The sequence below is a fragment of the Salvelinus alpinus genome, chromosome 3, assembly GCF_045679555.1.
Source record: "Salvelinus alpinus chromosome 3, SLU_Salpinus.1, whole genome shotgun sequence".
NCBI classification, from domain to species: Eukaryota; Metazoa; Chordata; class Actinopteri; order Salmoniformes; family Salmonidae; genus Salvelinus; species Salvelinus alpinus.
This window is the reverse complement of record NC_092088.1, coordinates 6,802,365-6,827,169: the sequence shown is the minus strand read 5'-3', so window position 1 is coordinate 6,827,169 and position 24,805 is coordinate 6,802,365. Positions and strand designations below refer to the sequence as shown.

The 24,805-nt window shown below is 45.6% G+C and overlaps 1 protein-coding gene across 1 annotated transcript in view; it reads right to left on the bottom strand.

The window, feature by feature from the left end:
• Window positions 1-16,604, bottom strand: part of LOC139569949 (calpain-2 catalytic subunit-like) — a 42,288-nt gene extending 25,684 nt beyond the window's left edge. Inside the window, exons 1-3 of the mRNA XM_071391339.1 lie at window positions 16,331-16,604; window positions 15,689-15,758; window positions 9,202-9,323 (exon numbers count right to left, since the gene is read on the bottom strand). Coding sequence (XP_071247440.1) covers window positions 9,202-9,323; window positions 15,689-15,758; window positions 16,331-16,567 — 429 coding nt within the window. The 5' untranslated portion in view covers window positions 16,568-16,604. The remainder of the gene's footprint in view (window positions 1-9,201; window positions 9,324-15,688; window positions 15,759-16,330) is intronic.
• Between the last annotated feature and the right edge of the window lie 8,201 nt (window positions 16,605-24,805).

Here is a 24,805-nt window from a genome sequence, read left to right as displayed (position 1 = left end):
TGTCGGGTGTGGTACGGGCTTGCAAACTATCACGGATTACAAAGGGAAACCCAGCCTTGAGCTGCCGAGTGGCGCGAGCCTACCAGACGAGCTAAATACCTTCTATCCTCGCTTCAAGGCTAGCAACACTGAACCATGCATGAGAGCACCAGCTGTTCCGGACGACTGTGCGATCACGCTCTCCATAGTCGCTGTGAGAATACATCACTGGGGGCGAGCTCCCTGCTATCCAGGACCTCCATACCAGGCGGTGTCAGAGGAATGCCCTAAAAATTGTCAAAGAATCCAGCCACCCAAGTGGTAGACTTTTCTCTCTGCTACCGCACGGCAAGTGGTACCGATGCACCAAGTTTGGAACCAACAGGACCCTGCACAGCTTCTACCCTCAAGCCATAAGACTACTGAATAGTTAGTTAAATTGTTAAAGCTGCAATATATAACTTTTCATGCGACCCGGCCAAATTCACATAGAAATGTGAGTTATAGATCTGTCATTCTCATTGAAATTAAGTCTAAAAAGCAGTAGATCTATTCTATGTGCACTTTTTCTATGCTTCCCAAGTTTCGTTTTTGCGTCTTTTACTTTTCGGTTTTGTACACCAGCTTCAAACTGCTGAAAATACAATATTTTCGGTTATGGAAAATATATTTCTCAGCAGTTTAGATGGTACAATGATTCTCTATACTATACTTGCTTGTTTTGTCACATAAAGTGAAATTAGGGCGAACTATTACAATTTTAGCAACCAGGAAATGGTGGAGTGATTTCTGCATTGTGCATCTTTAACCAATAGATACCTGGACTGTCTACATTGACCCTTTTTGCACTAACTCTTTTGACTCATCACATACGCTGCCGTTACTACTGTTTATTATCTATCCTGTTTACCTAGTCACTTTATGCCTACCTATATGTACATATCTAACTCAATTACCTCCTATCCCTGCACATGGACTCGGTACTGGTACCCCCGTGTATATATATCCAAGTTATCATTCATTACTCATTGTGAATTTATTCCTCATTATTATTGTTCTATTATTTCTCTATGCATTGTCGGGAAAGGCCCATAAGCAAAATGTACTGCCTGTCAACAATTGGCTGGAGGGAGTTTCCACCACTTCCACACTGCCTGTCAACAATTGGTGTAAGAAATGGCTGGAGGGAGTTTCTGTTAGATCCATGATGGGGAATGTGTGAGTGCATAAAACCGAATTCTGATTGACTGAGGTGTCCTCTGCGCTAACTACAAAGTTTCCCACACCACACCTCTCACTAGGGCCTCCCACCCTAACACAATGGAGACTTCCAGAACTTATCGGTACATCCCTTAGCTTACATACCTGATAAGGAATGGTCTTGTCCAGAATCAACCTTGATATCCACTAGGGTCTAGGGTGGTAGAGGGGATTGTTTCTAGGGTCTAGGGTGGTAGGGGGGATTGTTTCTAGTGTCTAGGGTGGTAGAGGGGATTGTTTCTAGTGTCTAGGGTGGTAGAGGTAAAGGGATTGTTTCTAGGGTCTAGGGTGGTAGAGGTAAAGGGATTGTTTCTAGTGTCTAGGGTGGTAGAGGTAAAGGGATTGTTTCTAGTGTCTAGGGTGGTAGAGGTAAAGGGATTGTTTCTAGTGTCTAGGGTGGTAGAGGTAAAGGGATTGTTTCTAGTGTCTAGGGTGGTAGAGGGGATTGTTTCTAGTGTCTAGGGTGGTAGAGGTAAAGGGATTGTTTCTAGTGTCTAGGGTGGTAGAGGTAAAGGGATTGTTTCTAGGGTCTAGGGTGGTAGAGGTAAAGGGATTGTTTCTAGTGTCTAGGGTGGTAGAGGTAAAGGGATTGTTTCTAGTGTCTAGGGTGGTAGAGGTAAAGGGATTGTTTCTAGTGTCTAGGGTGGTAGAGGTAAAGGGATTGTTTCTAGTGTCTAGGGTGGTAGAGGGGATTGTTTCTAGTGTCTAGGGTGGTAGAGGTAAAGGGATTGTTTCTAGTGTCTAGGGTGGTAGAGGTAAAGGGATTGTTTCTAGGGTCTAGGGTGGTAGAGGTAAAGGGATTGTTTCTAGTGTCTAGGGTGGTAGAGGTAAAGGGATTGTTTCTAGTGTTGACAGACAGCAGCCTCTCCTAGTGGTAGTGTTGACAGACAGCAGCCTCTCCTAGTGGTAGTGTTGACAGACAGCAGCCTCTCCTAGTGGTAGTGTTGACAGACAGCAGCCTCTCCTAGTGGTAGTGTTGACAGACAGCAGCCTCTCCTAGTGGTAGTGTTGACAGACAGTTGCCTCTCCAATGGTAGTGTTGACAGACAGCAGCCTCTCCTAGTGGTAGTGTTGACAGACAGCAGCCTCTCCTAGTGGTAGTGTCGACAGACAGCAGTCTCTCCTAGTGGTAGTGTTGACAGACAGCAGCCTCTCCTAGTGGTAGTGTGGACAGACAGCAGCCTCTCCTAGTGGTAGTGGTGACAGACAGCAGCCTCTCCTAGTGGTAGTGTTGACAGACAGCAGCCTCTCCTAGTGGTAGTGTTGACAGACAGCAGCCTCTCCTAGTGGTAGTGTTGACAGACAGCAGCCTCTCCTATTGGTAGTGTTGACAGACAGCAGCCTCTCCTAGTGGTAGTGTTGACAGACAGCAGCCTCTCCTATTGGTAGTGTTGACAGACAGCAGCATCTCCTATTGGGAGTGTCGACAGACAGCAGCCTCTCCTAGTGGTAGTGTCGACAGACAGCAGTCTCTCCTATTGGTAGTGTTGACAGACAGCAGCCTCTCCTAGTGGTAGTGTTGACAGACAGCAGCCTCTCCTAGTGGTAGTGTTGACAGACAGCAGCCTCTCCTAGTGGTAGTGTCGACAGACAGCAGCCTCTCCTAGTGGTAGTGTTGACAGACAGCAGCCTCTCCTAGTGGTAGTGTTGACAGACAGCAGCCTCCCCTAGTGGTCGTGTTGACAGACAGCAGCCTCTCCTAGTGGTAGTGTTGACAGACAGCAGCCTCTCCTAGTGGTAGTGTTGACAGACAGCAGCCTCCCCTAGTGGTAGTGTGGACAGACAGCAGCCTCTCCTAGTGGTAGTGTTGACAGACAGCAGCCTCTCCTAGTGGTAGTGTTGACAGACAGCAGCATCTCCTAGTGGTAGTGTTGACAGACAGCAGCCTCTCCTAGTGGTGGTGTTGACAGACAGCAGCCTCCCTAGTGGTAGTGTTGACAGACAGCAGCCTCTCCTAGTGGTAGTGTCGACAGCAGCCTCTCCTAGTGGTAGTGTTGACAGACAGCAGCCTCTCCTAGTGGTAGTGTCGACAGACAGCAGCCTCTCCTAGTGGTAGTGTTGACAGACAGCAGCCTCCCCTAGTGGTAGTGTGGACAGACAGCAGCCTCTCCTATTGGTAGTGTCGACAGACAGCAGCCTCTCCTAGTGGTAGTGTCGACAGACAGCAGCCTCTCCTAGTGGTAGTGTTGACAGACAGCAGCCTCTCCTAGTGGTAGTGCTAGTGGTAGTGTCGACAGACAGCAGCCTCTCCTAGTGGTAGTGTTGACAGACAGCAGCCCCACCTAGTGGTAGTGTCGACAGACAGCAGCCCCACCTAGTGGTAGTGTCGACAGACAGCAGCCCCCCCTAGTGGTAGTGTTGACAGACAGCAGCCCCCCCTAGTGGTAGTGTCGACAGACAGCAGCCCCCCCTAGTGGTAGTGTCGACAGACAGCAGCCCCCCCTAGTGGTAGTGTCGACAGACAGCAGCCCCTCCTAGTGGTAGTGTCGACAGACAGCAGCCCCCCCTAGTGGTAGTGTCGACAGACAGCAGCCCCCCCTAGTGGTAGTGTCGACAGACAGCAGCCCCCCCTAGTGGTAGTGTCGACAGACAGCAGCCCCCCCTAGTGGTAGTGTCGACAGACAGCAGCCCCCCCTAGTGGTAGTGTTGACAGACAGCAGCCCCCCCTAGTGGTAGTGTCGACAGACAGCAGCCCCCCCTAGTGGTAGTGTCGACAGACAGCAGCCCCCCCCTAGTGGTAGTGTCGACAGACAGCAGCCCCCCCTAGTGGTAGTGTCGACAGACAGCAGCCCCCCCTAGTGGTAGTGTTGACAGACAGCAGCCCCCCCTAGTGGTAGTGTCGACAGACAGCAGCCCCCCCTAGTGGTAGTGTTGACAGACAGCAGCCCCCCCTAGTGGTAGTGTTGACAGACAGCAGCCCCCCCTAGTGGTAGTGTTGACAGACAGCAGCCCCCCCTAGTGGTAGTGTTGACAGACAGCAGCCCCCCCTAGTGGTAGTGTTGACAGACAGCAGCCCCCCCTAGTGGTAGTGTTGACAGACAGCAGCCCCCCCTAGTGGTAGTGTTGACAGACAGCAGCCCCCCCTAGTGGTAGTGTTGACAGACAGCAGCCCCTCCTAGTGGTAGTGTTGACAGACAGCAGCCCCCCCTAGTGGTAGTGTTGACAGACAGCAGCCCCCCCTAGTGGTAGTGTTGACAGACAGCAGCCCCCCCTAGTGGTAGTGTTGACAGACAGCAGCCCCCCCTAGTGGTAGTGTTGACAGACAGCAGCCCCCCCTAGTGGTAGTGTTGACAGACAGCAGCCCCCCCTAGTGGTAGTGTTGACAGACAGCAGCCCCCCCTAGTGGTAGTGTTGACAGACAGCAGCCCCCCCTAGTGGTAGTGTTGACAGACAGCAGCCCCCCCTAGTGGTAGTGTCGACAGACAGCAGCCCCCCCTAGTGGTAGTGTCGACAGACAGCAGCCCCCCCTAGTGGTAGTGTCGACAGACAGCAGCCCCCCCTAGTGGTAGTGTCGACAGACAGCAGCCCCCCCTAGTGGTAGTGTCGACAGACAGCAGCCCCCCCTAGTGGTAGTGTTGACAGACAGCAGCCCCCCCTAGTGGTAGTGTTGACAGACAGCAGCCCCCCCTAGTGGTAGTGTTGACAGACAGCAGCCCCCCCTAGTGGTAGTGTTGACAGACAGCAGCCCCCCCTAGTGGTAGTGTTGACAGACAGCAGCCTCTCCTAGTGGTAGTGTTGACAGACAGCAGCCCCCCCTAGTGGTAGTGTTGACAGACAGCAGCCCCCCCTAGTGGTAGTGTTGACAGACAGCAGCCCCCCCTAGTGGTAGTGTTGACAGACAGCAGCCTCTCCTAGTGGTAGTGTTGACAGACAGCAGCCCCCCCTAGTGGTAGTGTTGACAGACAGCAGCCCCCCCCTAGTGGTAGTGTTGACAGACAGCAGCCCCCCCTAGTGGTAGTGTCGACAGACAGCAGCCCCCCCTAGTGGTAGTGTCGACAGACAGCAGCCCCCCCTAGTGGTAGTGTCGACAGACAGCAGCCCCCCCTAGTGGTAGTGTCGACAGACAGCATTCCCCCCTAGTGGTAGTGTCGACAGACAGCAGCCCCCCCTAGTGGTAGTGTTGACAGACAGCAGCCCCCCCTAGTGGTAGTGTTGACAGACAGCAGCCCCCCCTAGTGGTAGTGTTGACAGACAGCAGCCCCCCCTAGTGGTAGTGTCGACAGACAACAGCCCCCCCTAGTGGTAGTGTCGACAGACAACAGCCTCTCCTAATAATATGTTAATTGTGTAGATAATACTCTAAGAAAACAAAATGGTCCAAACCTCATGAATCTAACATAATTCGTTTAAAAAGGTTAGTGGAGTTTTTACCCTTGTAGGATGGCTAGAATTAGGGTGACTAAATCAATGGAAGGCAAAGAAAGTGGTCAAGAACCTGGAAAATATCATTGTGTCAGCTAGACTGGATGCTGTGAGAGAATTAAGGCTAACTGAGGCTCACCGTTGAACTCATCTGTCTTCTCCAATACGGAGGTGTCACGCCCTGACCATAGTTTGCTTTGTATGTTTCTATGTTTTGTTTGGTCAGGGTGTGATGTGAGTGGGCATTCTATGTTGTTTGTCTAGTTTGTCTATTTCTATGTGTTTGGCCTGATATGGTTCTCAATCAGAGGCAGGTGTTAGTCGTTGTCTCTGATTGGGAACCATATTTAGGTAGCCTGTTTTGTATTGTGGGGTTGTGGGTGATTGTTCCTGTTACTGTGTTTGTTCACTATACGGGACTGTTTCGTGTTCGTTCGTTGATTCGTTATTTTGTTTGTTTGTTTCAAGTATTCTAATTAAAATGGATAATTACCACGCTGCATCTTGGTCCTCCGATCCTTCTTACTACTCCTCCTCAGATGAGGAGGACGACGAACGTGACAGGAGGACATAAAACAATATAGAAGTAAGATGGTAAGATGTATATCGATGTTTAGACGTGACGCAGTATTTGAGTAGATGCTCTGATTGTACGCTTTTCAATACTAATGCGAAATCAGTTATTTAAAAAAAAAAAATATTTATCAGAAAAACAAGCGTATCTCTGTGAAATGTCAACTGATCAAAACGCAAGTATTTTTTATTTTCAAAGCCTTTTACATTTAATTCAGCTGATGTTATGCTACTTTTTTGTTGTTGTTGTTGCGACCAACAGAAATAACTTTGCATAAAGCTACCACAACATTGTAAATCCTCATAAATCATGCAGCGACTTATGAGAGACAATACAAAGCACAGAAACAGTGTACCGTGCTGTCCGTGGTGCTGAAACTGCGACATAATCACACACATTTATAGATTCTTACTTGAAAAGTTCTGTTACCGAAATACATCATTTGTTTAGGAAAAACAGGCCCTATTCCCTCAACCCCTATTCCCTTGCTCTCTTTACGTGACACATGTATGTGTCGCATGCACGTGACTTATAGCATATTTTTATTTAACTAGCCAAGTCAGTTAATAAGAACACTTTCTTATTTACATTGACGGCCTAGGAACAGTGTGTTAACTGCCTTGTTCAGCGGCAGAACGACAAATTTTACCTTGTCAGCTCAGGGATTCGATCTAGTAACCTTTCGGTTACTTGCCCAACGCTCTAACCACTAGGCTACCTGCCGTCCCTACACTCTAACCACTAGGCCACCTGCCGTCCCTACGCTCTAACCACTAGGCTACCTGCCGTCCCTACACTCGAACCACTAGGCTACCTGCCGCCCCTACACTCTAACCACTAGGCCACCTGCCGTCCCTACGCTCTAACCACTAGGCTACCTGCCGTCCCTACGCTCTAACCACTAGGCCACCTGCCGTCCCTACGCTCTAACCACTAGGCTACCTGCCGTCCCTACGCTCTAACCACTAGGCTACCTGCCGCCCTACGCTCTAACCACTAGGCTACCTGCCGTCCCTACGCTCTAACCACTAGGCTACCTGCCGCCCTACGCTCTAACCACTAGGCTACCTGCCGTCCCTACGCTCTAACCACTAGGCTACCTGCCGCCCTACGCTCTAACCACTAGGCTACCTGCCGTCCCTACGCTCTAACCACTAGGCTACCTGCCGTCCCTACGCTCTAACCACTAGGCTACCTGCCGTCCCTACGCTCTAACCACTAGGCTACCTGCCGTCCCTACGCTCTAACCACTAGGCTACCTACCGTCCCTACGCTCTAACCACTAGGCTACCTGCCGTCAATACGCTCTAACCACTAGGCTACCTGCCGTCCCTACGCTCTAACCACTAGGCTACCTGCCGCCCTACGCTCTAACCACTAGGCTACCTGCCGTCCCTACGCTCTAACCACTAGGCTACCTGCCGTCCCTACGCTCTAACCACTAGGCTACCTGCCGTCCCTACGCTCTAACCACTAGGCTACCTGCCGTCCCTACGCTCTAACCACTAGGCTACCTACCGTCCCTACGCTCTAACCACTAGGCTACCTGCCGTCAATACGCTCTAACCACTAGGCTACCTGCCGTCCCTACGCTCTAACCACTAGGCTACCTGCCGTCCCTACGCTCTAACCACTAGACTACCTGCCGCCCCTACACTCTTAACCACTAGGCCACCTGCCGTCCCTGCACTCTAACCACTAGGCCACCTGGCGCCCCTACACTCTAACCACTAGGCTACCTACATTACTGAGTTTGGGTAATCCAAAAGTGACTGAAAGTAATCACATCACGTTACTGCGTTTGGGGAATCCAAAAGTAACTGAAAGTAATCACATTACTGAGTTTGGGTAATCCAAAAGTAACTGAAAGTAATCACATTACTGAGTTTGGGTAATCCAAAAGTTACTGAAAGTAATCACATTACTGAGTTTGGGTAATCCAAAAGTTACTGAAAGTAATCACATCACGTTACTGCGTTTGGGGAATCCAAAAGTAACTGAAAGTAATCACATTACTGAGTTTGGGTAATCCAAAAGTTACTGAAAGTAATCACATCACGTTACTGCGTTTGGGGAATCCAAAAGTAACTGAAAGTAATCACGTTACTGAGTTTGGGTAATCCAAAAGTGACTTAACTGATTGTCCCTTCTCCAGGGCGTATTACACGTCTGACAGAGGATATGCCCTACCTAACTGTGGCTTTGACAAAAGGTACTGTATTGTGTTGCGGGCGAACCATGGCCTCTTCATGTGGGTGTTGTTCCTACTGTGTCACATAGTTATTCTAATACCACATATATGAGACAACATGAGGCAGGGCTTGAATTATGGTTGCCTCAACCCCAGCCGTTCTAGCTTTCTACAGAATGAGAATAAGGTGTGACGTCTGGCAGGGTTAATTTAAGCTGTATAGTCACATTATATACTGTATACACAATATAGCACCAAATGGCACTGCTTGTTTCATAGCAGTGGTATTTGAAGTCGGGGTCGGGGGGGGGGGGGGGGGGGGACTGCAGTTCGGTTGCCAAAATTAAAAATAAAATAATAAATGAACATTTTAGGAACAGAAAATTCAGAGTACAAATTATTGTCTGGGAAAGATAATTTTGAGAAAGATAATAATAATTAATACAACTTTTGAGTACATGTATTTATTGGTTTCTTTTCATTTTGATAAGAGATGAAAATGTAATGAATTTAAGGTTATTTGTTGATGTAAAAATGTGGGGATTATAAGGTTGAGTCATTAAAAAATGTATGCAGTTACTACTGTAAATCTCTCTGGATAAGAGCGTCTGCTAAATTACGTAAATGTAAATTAGATTTGGGGTGGGGTCGGGATCGCGCGAAGGTCATGGGGAAAATACCAGTAATTCTGGTGGAAGGAAATTTGACCCCCTGCTGAAAAAGTTTGAATATGGCTGTTTTATAGTTACTTTGGGCCAGAGCCTAATCAAAAGGAATGCACGGGCTGCCATTTTGTGATCCAACCTGTAACTGTAGAATTTGAGCTCATCTCTACCTGGAAGTGAAAGATCCCAGCGTACTCTCCACGTCCAAAGCCTTGTCCTTCAGGAACGACCCGGGCCATCACATCTTCATTCAGGGTCAGAGAGGCGATGGCTGCCAGGAGCCAGCAGTCACCTGCAGAGAACAGAGAGGAGACACATGTTTGGTGTGTGTGTGTGTGTGTGTGTGTGTGTGTGTGTGTGTGTGTGTGTGTGTGTGTGTGTGTGTGTGTGTGTGTGTGTGTGTGTGTGTGTGTGTGTGTGTGTGTGTGTCTGTCTAAAGATGAGTTATGCAGAATGAGTCAAATAATCAACACATCTCCCTCTGGGCGGGCCCCATCCCGGGCCCCATCCCGGGCCCCATCCCTACCCTGGTTAAATCTGGCTTAACTACCGTGTTTACGGTGAGCGAGTGAGGCGTTCGTTCTAGTTTAACTGGTTTAGTCGACCCCCGGCCATTGCTCTCTCAAACTCTCACGCTATAGAATATGCTGTCTGACAGACAGACCTGAGCACCGCTATTTACTGTCAACTAACATGACTGGTTAGACCACAGTGTACTAGTTTACCCTGCTCTGGGTTAGAGCACAGTATACTAGTTTACCCTGCTCTGGGTTAGAGCACAGTGTACTAGTTTACCCTGCTCTGGGTTAAAGCACAGTGTACTAGTTTACCCTGCTCTGGGTTAGAGCACAGTGTACTAGTTTACCCTGCTCTGGGTTAGAGCACAGTGTACTAGTTTACCCTGCTCTGGGTTAGAGCACAGTGTACTAGTTTACCCTGCTCTGGGTTAGAGCACAGTATACTAGTTTACCCTGCTCTGGGTTAGAGCACAGTGTACCAGTTTACCCTGCTCTGGGTTAGAGCACAGTGTACTAGTTTACCCTGCTCTGGGTTAGAACAGTGTACTAGTTTACCCTGCTCTGGGTTAGACCACAGTATACTCGTTTACCCTGCTCTGGGTTAGAGCACAGTGTACTAGTTTACCCTGCTCTGGGTTAGAGCACAGTGTACCAGTTTACCCTGCTCTGGGTTAGAGCACAGTGTACCAGTTTACCCTGCTCTGGGTTAGAGCACATTGTACCAGTTTACCCTGCTCTGGGTTAGAGCACAGTGTACTAGTTTACCCTGCTCTGGGTTAGAGCACAGTGTACTAGTTTACCCTGCTCTGGGTTAGAACAGTGTACTAGTTTACCCTGCTCTGGGTTAGAGCACAGTGTACTAGTTTACCCTGCTCTGGGTTAGAGCACAGTGTACTAGTTTACCCTGCTCTGGGTTAGAGCACAGTGTACTAGTTTACCCTGCTCTGGGTTAGAGCACAGTGTACTAGTTTACCCTGCTCTGGGTTAGAGCACAGTGTACTAGTTTACCCTGCTCTGGGTTAGAACAGTATACTAGTTTATCCTGTTCTGGGTTAGAACAGTATACTAGTTTACCCTGCTCTGGGTTAGAGCACAGTGTACTAGTTTACCCTGCTCTGGGTTAGAGCACAGTGTACCAGTTTACCCTGCTCTGGGTTAGAGCACAGTATACTAGTTTACCCTGCTCTGGGTTAGAGCACAGTATACTAGTTTACCCTGCTCTGGGTTAGAGCACAGTGTACTAGTTTACCCTGCTCTGGGTTAGAGCACAGTATACTACTTTACCCTGCTCTGGGTTAGAGCACAGTGTACTAGTTTACCCTGCTCTGGGTTAGAACAGTGTACTAGTTTACCCTGCTCTGGGTTAGAGCACAGTATACTAGTTTACCCTGCTCTGGGTTAGAACACAGTATACTAGTTTACCCTGCTCTGGGTTAGAGCACAGTGTACTAGTTTACCCTGCTCTGGGTTAGACCACAGTGTACTAGTTTACCCTGCTCTGGGTTAGAGCACAGTGTACTAGTTTACCCTGCTCTGGGTTAGAGCACAGTGTACTAGTTTACCCTGCTCTGGGTTAGAGCACAGTGTACCAGTTTACCCTGCTCTGGGTTAGAGCACAGTGTACTAGTTTACCCTGCTCTGGGTTAGAGCACAGTGTACTAGTTTACCCTGCTCTGGGTTAGAGCACAGTGTACTAGTTTACCCTGCTCTGGGTTAGAGCACAGTGTACTAGTTTACCCTGCTCTGGGTTAGAACAGTGTACTAGTTTACCCTGCCCCTGGTTAGAACAGTGTACTAGTTTACCCTGCTCTGGGTTAGAGCACAGTGTACCAGTTTACCCTGCTCTGGGTTAGAGCACAGTGTACTAGTTTACCCTGCTCCTGGTTAGAACAGTGTACTAGTTTACCCTGCTCTGGGCAACTGTTTGCTTTGTACCAGCCACACCTTCACAGCTCACGCACTATGCTCCTGTGGTGACTGACAATCTGAAGCATTCTGTGGAGAAAAGTGTCCTTTATTCTCTGTGTTAAAAGGTAACAGAGGATGATATAGCCTACACACACACACAAACACACACATCAACACCGAAGAGAAGGAGAAGATGATTTAACGGTTGAGGACGAGGCTTTGCTATCTGGGGCGGCAGGTAGCCTAGTGGTTAGAAAGTTTGGACTAGTAACCGAAAGGTTGCAAGATCAAATCCCTGAGCTGACAAGGTCGTTCTGCCCCTGAACAAGGCAGTTAACCCACCGTTCCTAGGCTGTCATTGTAAATATGAATTTGTTCTTAACTGACTTGCCTAGTTAAATAAAGGTAAAATAAATCAACTTAACATGAAGACTAAATGGACATTTTCAAAGGAACAGCTGAGTTTTCCAGTAACTGGTTTTAATTAGGGCTTCAGGTAACCCTTTACTTGGATCGCCATTAGAGCATCTACAGATGGACTATCTATAGACATGTTCAGCATCTACTAACCCTAACCCTATCTATAGACATGTTCAGCATCTACTAACCCTAACCCTATCTATAGACATGTTCAGCATCTACTAACTCTAACCCTATCTATAGACATGTTCAGCATCTACTAACCCTAACCCTATCTATAGACATGTTCAGCATCTACTAACCCTAACCCTATCTATAGACATGTTCAGCATCTACTAACCCTAACCCTAACCCTATCTATAGACATGTTCAGCATCTACTAACTCTAACCCTATCTATAGACATGTTCAGCATCTACTAACTCTAACCCTATCTATAGACATGTTCAGCATCTACTAACCCTAACCCTATCTATAGACATGTTCAGCATCTACTAACCCTAACCCTAACCCTATCTATAGACATGTTCAGCATCTACTAACTCTAACCCTATCTATAGACATGTTCAGCATCTACTAACCCTAACCCTAACCCTATCTATAGACATGTTCAGCATCTACTAACTCTAACCCTATCTATAGACATGTTCAGCATCTACTAACTCTAACCCTAACCCTATCTATAGCCATGTTCAGCATCTACTAACTCTAACCCTATCTATAGACATGTTCAGCATCTACTAACCCTAACCCTATCTATAGACATGTTCAGCATCTACTAACCCTAACCCTATCTATAGACATGTTCAGCATCTACTAACCCTAACCCTAACCCTATCTATAGACATGTTCAGCATCTACTAACTCTAACCCTATCTATAGACATGTTCAGCATCTACTAACCCTAACCCTATCTATAGACATGTTCAGCATCTACTAACCCTAACCCTAACCCTATCTATAGACATGTTCAGCATCTACTAACTCTAACCCTATCTATAGACATGTTCAGCATCTACTAACCCTAACCCTATCTATAGACATGTTCAGCATCTACTAACCCTAACCCTATCTATAGACATGTTCAGCATCTACTAACCCTAACCCTATCTATAGACATGTTCAGCATCTACTAACCCTAACCCTATCTATAGACATGTTCAGCATCTACTAACTCTAACCCTATCTATAGACATGTTCAGCATCTACTAACCCTAACCCTATCTATAGACATGTTCAGCATCTACTAACCCTAACCCTATCTATAGACATGTTCAGCATCTACTAACCCTAACCCTAACCCTATCTATAGACATGTTCAGCATCTACTAACCCTAACCCTATCTATAGCCATGTTCAGCATCTACTAACCCTAACCCTAACCCTATCTATAGCCATGTTCAGCATCTACTAACTCTAACCCTAGCCCTTACCCTAAACTGAACCCTTATCCTAAGCCTAAACTTAACCCTTATCCTAAGCCTAAACTTAACCCTAACCCTAGCCCTCACCCTAAACTTAACCCTTATCCTAAGCCTAAACTTAACCCTAACCCTTAGCCCTCACCCTAAACTTAACCCTTATCCTAAGCCTAAACTTAACCCTAACCCTAGCCCTCACCCTAAACTTAACCCTTATCCTAAGCCTAAACTTAACCCTAACCCTATCCCTTACCCTAAACTTAACCCTTATCTTAACCCTAACCCTAGCCCTTACCCTAAACTTAACCCTTATCCTAAGCCTAAACTTATCCCTAACCCTAGCCCTTACCCTAAACTTAACCCTTATCCTAAGCCTAAACTTATCCCTAACCTTATCAAGCAGTTGGTTATCAACAGAGAGTTTGCTTGATAGTATGACCATCTGTAGATCATCTATATGGGACTATCCTCATAGAGAGTGACCGGACTTCCTCCCTGCATGCTTACTGGATTGGTTTCCATATAAATATATCCCGGTGGTTGATGTTTTATTTGAACCTTTATTTAACTAGGCAAGTCAGTTAAGAACAAATTTTTATTTACAATGACGTCCTACTCTGGCCAAACCCGGACGACACTGGGGCCAATTGTGCGCCGGCCCTATGGGACTCCCAATCACGGCCGGATGTGATACAGCCTGGATTCGAACCAGGTACTATAGTGACACCTCTTGCACTGAGATGCAGTGCCTTAGACCACTGCGTCCTTTATTATACCCTCGTGAGAGAGATAACAACCTGAGATGGAGGCTATTCATGGGTAGTCTAGGAAAACAAATCACCTCATTGGTTAAAGAAATAACTGTTTAAAGCAGCAACTGGTTGTGCTATTACATCAATCACATTCACTTTGAATACTATACCATCTCTTCCTCAAAGATGAAAACATGGACACTGTTGCAAGCCGGCCCTGTGGTGTTGGTATGGTTCCTGTTTTGGTTCCTAATATAAAGGCAGACTTACCCCGACATCCTAATATAAAAGGGCAGACTTACCTAGACCTCCTAATTTAAAGGCAGACTTACCCAGACCTCCTAATATAAAGGCAGACTTACCCAGACCTCCTAATATAAAGGCAGACTTACCCAGACCTCCTAATATAAAAGGGCAGACTTACCCAGACCTCCTAATATAAAGGCAGACTTACCTAGACCTCCTAATATAAAAGGGCAGACTTACCCAGACCTCCTAATATAAAAGGCAGACTTACCTAGACCTCCTAATATAAAGGTAGACTTACCCAGACCTCCTAATATAAAAGGCGGACTTACCTAGACCTCCTAATATAAAGGGAGACTTACCCAGACCCCCTAATATAAAGGCAGACTTACCCAGACCTCCTAATATTAAAGGCAGACCCACCCAGACCTCCTAATATAAAGGTAGACTTACCCAGACCTCCTAATATAAAGGCAGACTTACCCAGACCTCCTAATATAAAGTCAGACTTACCCAGACCTCCTAATATAAAGTCAGACTTACCCAGACCTCCTAATATAAAGTCAGACTTACCTAGACCTCCTAATATAAAGTCAGACTTACCCCGACCTCCTAATATAAAGGCAGACTTACCCCGACCTCCTAATATAAAGGCAGACTTACCCAGACCTCCTAATATAAAGGCAGACTTACCCAGACCTCCTAATATAAAGGCAGACTTACCCAGACCTCCTAATATAAAGTCAGACTTACCCAGACCTCCTAATATAAAGGCAGACTTACCCAGACCTCCTAATATAAAGGCAGACTTACCCAGACCTCCTAATATAAAGGTAGACTTACCCAGACCTCCTAATATAAAGGCAGACTTACCCAGACCTCCTAATATAAAGGCAGACTTACCCAGACCTCCTAATATAAAGGCAGACTTACCCAGACCTCCTAATATAAAGGCAGACTTACCCAGACCTCCTAATATAAAGGCAGACTTACCCAGACCTCCTAATATAAAGTCAGACTTACCCAGACCTCCTAATATAAAGTCAGACTTACCCAGACCTCCTAATATAAAGTCAGACTTACCCAGACCTCCTAATATAAAGTCAGACTTACCCAGACCTCCTAATATAAAGGCAGACTTACCCAGACCTCCTAATATAAAGTCAGACTTACCCAGACCTCCTAATATAAAGGCAGACTTACCCAGACCTCCTAATATAAAGTCAGACTTACCCAGACCTCCTAATATAAAGGCAGACTTACCCAGACCTCCTAATATAAAGGCAGACTTACCCAGACTTACCCAGACCTCCTAATATAAAGTCAGACTTACCCAGACCTCCTAATATAAAGTCAGACTTACCCAGACCTCCTAATATAAAGTCAGACTTACCCAGACCTCCTTGGCAGATGTCGGTTCTCGTGGCTCCACCAATGATGAATTCTGGGTTGGACACCAGTTCCTATTCAGGGAGGGATCAAAACACGAGTAAGACTGTGAAAGATATACTGAGAACTTCAATAAAAATAACACACAAAATATGACAAATTTGGGGCCAATCTTTGCAGCCCTGTTTACAGTCATACACTATCTTTATTCAGGGAGATAATGTCAACACTACCACAGCCAAAACCTGTAGAATCAGATCAGATCTACCAAAGCCCAAACCTGTAGTATCAGATCAGATGTGTAACTCTAAAGTTTAATACAAATAGCTGGATGAGTCATTCTGGCCGGTCATTGATTTAACCCATGAGTTGCTTTAGGTAGAAAATAATATTTTAATGTAAATGGTTTAGCCATAGGGTATCAATAAGGACACGCATCCGGACTCGCCCATCTAAAAACAACTAACACTTGCTACAAGCAATTGTTTTTCCAGTGATAGGAAATGCACTTTTTAATAACACTATGGTCTATTTGTATATATATATATATATATTTTTTTTTTTAAAGTACAATGAACTTCTAGTCATAGAGCAGACACTTCAATCATGCGTAAATGCAGTGAGTATAAGAAGCGCAGTAATTTACCCCGGGTCGCTTCCATTGCACACCTCTGGTTTTTGAAGTATTCGGGCCAAGCTCTTTGAATCCGAGCGACTCGGGTGCAGCTGGAAATGTGCAATCCGTAAATATTGAACCTTTTCTCAGACACTCGCTCCTCAGAGATTGGAAGTCTTGGTTTAGGTACTTTGTCGCGTTGGCATTAGTGCCAAACCCAGCGGCCAATGCCCTCTTCTTGGCCAACGTAGATGCCACCCCAGCCATTGTGGAAGTCTGCGTTGACACAGTGAAGAGGAAAACAGTTGGGCTGGTGGAATAGTCAAAAAGTATTCCCCTCCGCCCCTGGAGTTTCAGGCGTGGTCTGCAAGTCCGTGCAAGTATTTTTTTTTTTTTACAATGTTTACATAGATTTCTATGGCCGGAACGAATCAGGAACTGTTCATTTCGTCAACGTTTACCAGTTCAAAAGTATTTATTGTGAAAATGAACACTGAAGATCAACTACTCCGGATGTACACTCATCTAGAATTGGAATAATCTTTTTGAGCATCATATGGGTGGATTAATATTATATATTTATTATAAATAATAAAAATAATAATTAATATAAAGTCTGAGTCAATTCTCTAATCTATTCCATGCTATGAACGTACAGGTAGACAGGCACAGGTGTGTGCGGTTGATGGCCCGAAAGATGGCGCTCTACCCTACGACTTGTGGACGTTCATGCCACATCTGGCCAACCCGTTGCAGTAATAATGTCTACCAGCAGGGGTCATTAGCCATCAGCCGTTACTAGGCCACAATGACAGCCAGGCGTTACAGTAGTGACCACCACCAAGTGACTTGCACTTCCGAACAGTAAAATATTGTCACAATAGCTAACTCGACAAATAGAACCACATTACATGCCTGATAAAGAGAGGAACAACTTCCATAAATAAAAATGTATGCTTCCCTTATAGAGTACCACAGTATGTGTCATAATACCCATAAAACCTAGCGGTCAAATACAGAAATGGTTCCAATCGTTTTTCCACCATTACTTTTTCCTATTGGGGATTTAATAAGAAACACTTCAAATAAGGCCTGTGTTTCACGTAGGCTTACCCAGGTGTGACGTTTTAAACACCATGTCAATCTTTCTCAGACAAGGTGACTTTTATCAATATTAGCGTTTCAAAAATGCAATGTTAATTAGCTGCTAATGGGCCATGATGATTTGGATGAGACTACTGAATCGAGGCAAAGGTAAGAATCTCTGGATTAAACATCTGTTAGCTAAATTTAGTAAAGAATACATTGGCAAAATATGTTTAAATGGACATCTGTGAACTGTCCTGGTGAAAGTTTTTAATTGACAGAATAACTGTTATCTAGCTAGCTAGCTCATGGTTAGCAAGCTAAACTCAGCAAAGAAATAAACGTCCCTTTTTCAGGACCATGTCTTTCAAATAACTTCACAGATCTTCATTGTAATTTTTGATTGATTTTGATTGATTGAAGATTGAAGACACTTACAGCTTACAGATGGTAGGCAATTAAGGTCACAGTTATGAAAACTTAGGACACTAAAGAGGCCTTTCTACTGACTCTGAAAAACACCAAAAGAAAGATGCCCACGGTCCCTGCTCATCTGCGTGAACGTGCCTTAGGCATACTGCAAGGAGGCATGAGGACTGCAGATGTGGCCAGGGCAATAAATTGCAATGTCCGTGCTGTGAGACGCCTAAGACAGCACTACATGGAGACAGGACAGACAGCTGATCGTCCTCGCAGTGGCAGACCACATGTAACAACACCTGCACAGGAACATCACACCTGCAGGACAGGTATAGGATGGCAACAACAACTGCCCGAGTTACAGCAGGAACGCACAATCCCTCCATTAGTGCTCAGCCTGTCTGCAATAGGCTGAGAGAGGCTGGACTGAGGGCTTGTAGACCTGTTGTAAGGCATGTCCTCACCAGACATCACCAGCAACAACGTCGCCTATGGGCACAAACCCACTGTCGCTGGACCAGACAGGACTGGCAAAAAGTGCTCTTCACTGACGAGTTTGCGCTTTTGTCTCACCAGGGATGATGTTCGGATTCGCGCTTATGATCGAAGGAATGAGCGTTACACCGAGGCCTGTACTCTGGAGCGGGATTGATTTGGAGGTGGAGGGTCCGTCATGGTCTAGGGCGGTGTGTCACAGCATCATCGGACTGAGCTTGTTGTCATTGCAGGCAATCTCAACGCTGTGCGTTACAGGGAAGACATCCTCCTCCCTCATGTGGTACCCTTCCTGCAGGCTCATCCTGACATGACCCTCCAGCATGACAATGCCACCAGTCATACTGCTCGTTCTGTGCGTGATTTCCTGCAAAACAGGAATGTCAGTGTTCTGCCATGGCCAGCGAAGAGCCCGGATCTCAATCCCATTGAGCACATCTGGGACCTGTCAGATCGGAGGGTGAGGGCTAGGGCCATTCCCCCCAGAAACATCCAGGAACTTGCAGGTGCCTTGGTGGAAGAGTGGGGTAACATCTCACAGCAAGAACTGGCAAATCTGGTGCAGTCCATGAGGAGGAGATGCACTGCAGTACTTAATGCAGCTGGTGGCCACACCAGATACTGACTGTTACTTTTGATTTTGAATAATGTGTCCCTTGTTCGGGGACACATTATTCCACTTCTGTTAGTCACATGTCTGTGGAACTTGTTCAGTTTATGTCTCAGTTGTCGAATCTTGTTATGTTCATACAAATATTTACACGTGTTAAGTTTGCTGAAAATAAACGCAGTTGACAGTGAGAGGACGTTCATTTTTTTTGCTGAGTTTAGTTAGAAAGATTAGACTGGCTAGACGAACCGTCTATTTCTCTTTCCTCATCAATGCATGAGAAATTCATAGATGGACTGATTAGCATCTATTGAGTCAACAGTGTGCTTACTTTACTGCAGGAAGACGTTGGTCTGTTTGCTGTTACCCTCTAGACAGCCGATCATTAGTATAGCTAGCTACTAGGCAAGGTAATGTAACCATATTTTCTCCTACCTGCTATGGTGAGTTTTAAATGAGTTTCTATTCACACGTTTGTTTTTGAGGTAGAATTACTGTCACCTTATTGACGCCAAATTGCAAACCTTATTTGCTGCACCTTAATTGGGGAGGACGGCTCATCATAATGGCTGGAACAGAGTGAATGGAACGGTATCAAACACATCACAAACTTATTTACCATGTGTTTGATGCCACTCCATCCCAGACATTGTTATGAGCCGTCCTCCCCTCACCAGCCTCCTGTGATTTGCACCTTGTCTATTCCAGATCCAATGGGTGTGCCTGAGTCAAACTGGGACACGATTTATCCTGCTTTGGTCTGGTTCAGTCATTGCAGGAAGTCCTGAAGAGGAGGAGTGTGAAGGGTTTTGTTCCAGCCCTGCTCTAACACCTGATTTTAAATCATCGACATAACGAATCACGGCGATAGGCTATGATTTGTAATCAGATATGGGCTGGAACAAAAGCTTATACACACTCCTGCCATTCAGACCTAGAGATGTCCACCCTTTATACATCTTTATTCTGTACTATGGGTACAGTTTGGGAGGGATTCATTTTGATAATTTTGATATATAACGCTCAAGTTGAACTTGAACTTCTAGACAGATGCCAAGTCAGCTAAGAAGGGAACATCAGCGGACCAGAAGATTGTCAGGTGAGTAGAATTGGTTGGTACTGTATTTGCCTTTAGTTTCCTCTCCATGTGTAGACTAATGTACTGGCCTGTGTGGTACAGTCTTTCATATGTGTAGTAGTTTGTTGAAAGGTATTGCTTAGTTTATCATTTGTGTCAAGCCGGAATTCAGTCTAAGCCACAGATTGTTAACTTCCCCCGTGTTGTCCTTGACCTTTATAGACTCAGACCCAAAGACATTCAAGCAGCACTTTGAGAGAAAACATCCCAAGTCTCCAGTGGTCCTAGTACTGGTTGATGTGCAGACCTAAGTGACCACACATTCTAAAATGGTCCCAGTACTGGTTGAGGTGCAGACCTAAGTGACCACACATTCTAAAATGGTCCCAGTACTGGTTGAGGTGCAGACCTAAGTGACCACACATTCTAAAATGGTCCCAGTACTGGTTGATGTGCAGGCCTAAGTGACCACACAGTCTCCAATGGTCACAGTACTGGTTGATGTGCAGGCCTAAGTGACCACACAGTCTAAAATGGTCCCAGTACTGGTTGATGTGCAGGCCTAAGTGACCACACAGTCTAAAATGGTCCCAGTACTGGTTGATGTGCAGGCCTAAGTGACCACACATTCTAAAATGGTCCCAGTACTGGTTGATGTGCAGGCCTAAGTGACCACACATTCTAAAATGGTCCCAGTACTGGTTGATGTGCAGACCTAAGTGACCACACAGTCTAAAATGGTCCCAGTACTGGTTGATGTGCAGGCCTAAGTGACCACACATTCTAAAATGGTCCCAGTACTGGTTGATGTGCAGACCTAAGTGACCACACAGTCTAAAATGGTCCCAGTACTGGTTGATGTGCAGACCTAAGTGACCACACAGTCTAAAATGGTCCCAGTACTGGTTGATGTGCAGGCCTAAGTGACCACACAGTCTAAAATGGTCCCAGTACTGGTTGATGTGCAGGCCTAAGTGACCACACAGTCTCCAATGGTCCCAGTACTGGTTGATGTGCAGGCCTAAGTGACCACAAAGTCTAAAATGGTCCCAGTACTGGTTGATGTGCAGGCCTAAGTGACCACACCGTCTAAAATGGTCCCAGTACTGGTTGATGTGCAGGCCTAAGTGACCACACAGTCTAAAATGGTCCCGGTACTGGTTGATGTGCAGGCCTAAGTGACCACACAGTCTAAAATGGTCTCAGTACTGGTTGATGTGCAGGCCTAAGTGACCACACAGTCTAAAATGTTCCCAGTACTGGTTGATGTGCAGACCTAAGTGACCACACAGTCTAAAATGGGCCCAGTACTGGTTGAGGTGCAGACCTAAGTGACCACACAGTCTAAAATGGTCCCAGTACTGGTTGAGGTGCAGACCTAAGTGACCACACAGTCTAAAATGTTCCCAGTACTGGTTGATGTGCAGACCTAAGTGACCACACAGTCTAAAATGGTCCCAGTACTGGTTGAGGTGCAGACCTAAGTGACCACACAGTCTAAAATGGTCCCAGTACTGGTTGATGTGCAGACCTAAGTGACCACACAGTCTAAAATGGTCCCAGTACTGGTTGATGTGCAGGCCTAAGTGACCACACAGTCTCCAATGGTCCCAGTACTGGTTGATGTGCAGGCCTAAGTGACCACACAGTCTAAAATGGTCCCAGTACTGGTTGATGTGCAGGCCTAAGTGACCACACAGTCTAAAATGGTCCCAGTACTGGTTGATGTGCAGGCCTAAGTGACCACACAGTCTCCAATGGTCCCAGTACTGGTTGATGTGCAGGCCTAAGTGACCACACAGTCTCCAATGGTCCCAGTACTGGTTGATGTGCAGGCCTAAGTGACCACACAGTCTAAAATGGTCCCAGTACTGGTTGATGTGCAGGCCTAAGTGACCACACATTCTAAAATGGTCCCAGTACTGGTTGATGTGCAGGCCAAAGTGACCACACAGTCTAAAATGGTCCCAGTACTGGTTGATGTGCAGGCCTATGTGTACACACAGTCTCCAATGGTCCCAATACTGGTTGATGTGCAGGCCTAAGTGACCACACAGTCTCAAATGGACCTACAGCTGGTGTAAGATTCTTCCATCATTCTCACACACAGTAGACATAGTGTAAACCACCATGTTGTCAACAAAATGCTGTCCTCATTGCTTTAACTTGTGTTGTGTATGGCTCAATCTGTGGAAATGCTGTGATCACTTATCGTCTTTAATGTTGTGATGCACAGACACACCATGACCACGATTTGAATGCTGCAACTGAGACGGAACGACGTCGAGAGACACACGCTGAGACCATGAGCGTTTTTCATCACAGAAGGGGGCGGCTCCATGTAACGTGCCTCGACATTCCACGTACTTTTGTACTACCTGGAAATTGAGATGTGCCATATTCTTCGCTAAGCTTTGTTCCGTTTTTTCTCAAGAAAGCCATCAGAAGGTAGACAGATGTTATTTTGTAACAACATGTAAAGAGGTTTGGTGTTTGGAGAATTCACTCATTCATTCCTATTCACACAGGAACAGAAAACAGAGTGAAAATTAATTATTAAAAATAATGACAATTAGCCTATCAGAAGCTTCTAAAGACATGACATAATTTTCTGGAATTTTCCAAGCTGTTTAAAGGCACAGTCAACTTAGTGTCTGTGAACTTCTGACCCACTGGAATTGTGATACAGTGAATTATAAGTGAAATAATCTGTCTGTAAACAATTGTTGGAAAAATTACTTGTGTCATGCACAAAGTAGATGTCCTAACCGACTTGCCAAAACTATAGTTTGTTAACAAGAAATGTGTGGAGTTGTTGAAAAACTAGGTTTTAATGACTCCAACCTAAGTGTATGTAAACTTCAGACTTCCAACTGTAAATAGTAAAGCACAGATACTTAAAAAAAAACTACTTAAGTAGTACTTTAAAGTATTTTTACACCACTGCATGTTCTCCTTTAAGAGAGATCTTTGATGAAAACCTGCTCCAGAGCAGAACCTGCTGCTTGAACAGAGTTCTGAGTATAGGGTCTTGAATACTTAAGTAAATGTAATATTTCAGTTTTGTATTTTTCTGATAAATTAGCAAAAATATCAAACAAAAAATGTTTTTGCTGTGTCAGTATGGGGTATTGTGTTTTTAGAATAAGGCTAAAAAAAAGGGGTAACATCATTGGAAAATCAAAAGAAATCAGCCAAGACCTCCACAAGTCTGGTTCATCCTTGGGAGCAATTTCCAAATGCCTGTAGGTACCACGTTCATCTGTACAAACAATAGTACGCAAGTATAAACACCATGGGACCACGCAGCAAACATACCGCTCAGGAAGGAGACGCTTTCTGTCTCCTAGAGATGAACATACTTTGGTGCGAAAAGTGCAAAGCAATTCCAGACAACAGCAAAGGACCTTGTGAAGATGCTGGAGGAAACGGGTACAAAAGTATCTACATCCACAGTAAAACGAGTCCTATATCGACATAACCTGAAAGGCCGCTCAGGAAGGAAGAAGCCACTGCTCCAAAATTGGCATAAAAAAAGCAGACTACAGTTTGCAACTGCACATGGGGACAAATATTGTACTTTTTGGATAAATGTCATCTGGTCTGATGAAACAAAAATAGAACTGTTTGGCCATAATGACCATCGTTATGTTTGGAGGAACAAGGGGGAGGCTTGCAAGCCGAAGAATACCATCCCAACCGTGAAGCACGGGGGTGGAAGCATCATGTTGTGGGGGTGCTTTGCTGCATGAGGGACTGGTGCACTTCACAAAATAGATGGCATCATGAGGGAGGAAAATTATGTGGATATATTGAAGCAACATCTCAAGACATCAGTCAGGAAGTTAAAGCTTGGTTGTAAATGGGTCTTCCAAATGGACAATGACCCCAAGCATACTTTCAAAGTTGTGGCAAAATGGCTTAAGGACAACAAAGTCAAGGTATTGGAGTGGCCACCATAAAGCCCTGACCTCAATCCTATAGAACATTTGTGGGCAGAACTGAAAAAGCGTGTGCGAGCAAGGAGGCCTACAAACATCACTCAGTTGCACCTGCTCTGTCAGGAGGAATGGGCCAAAATTCACCCAACTTATTGTGGGAAGCTTGTAGACGGCTACCCGAAATGTTTGACCCAAGTTAAACAATTTAAAGGCAATGCTACCAAATACTAATTGAGTGTATGTAAACTTCTGACCCACTGGGAATGTGATGAAATAAATAAAAGCTGAAATAAATCACTCTACTATTATTCTGACATTTCACATTCTTAAAATAAAGTGGTGATCCTAACTGACCTAAGACAGGGAATTGTTACTAGGATTAAACATCAGGAATTGTGAAAAATTGAGTTTAAATGTATTTGGCTTAGGCGTATGTAAACTTCCAACTGTATTTTGACAAATTTTACTACACTACATTCCTAAAGAAAAGTCTGTACTTTTTACTCCATGCATTTTCCCTGACACCCAAAAGTACTTGCTACATTTTGACAGGAAAATGGTCTAATTCACACACTTATCAAGAGATTATCTCTGGTCATCCCTACTGTCTCTGATCTGGGGGACTCACCAAACACACACGCTTGACTCACCAAACACACACGCTTTGTTTATTATGTCTGAGTGTTGGAGTGTGTCGTGTCCCTGGCTATCCATGGTTGGCCATGTAATCAACATGTTATGTTCATTCCATGGTCAACCATCCCTGTAGCAACCCTTTATTCCACACTGTGCCTTTTATGCCCCGTGGTCCCTCAACTTCAGACACTTTGAAACTCTCCATCTTATCTCTATAAACCCACCCGACCTTCACCCAT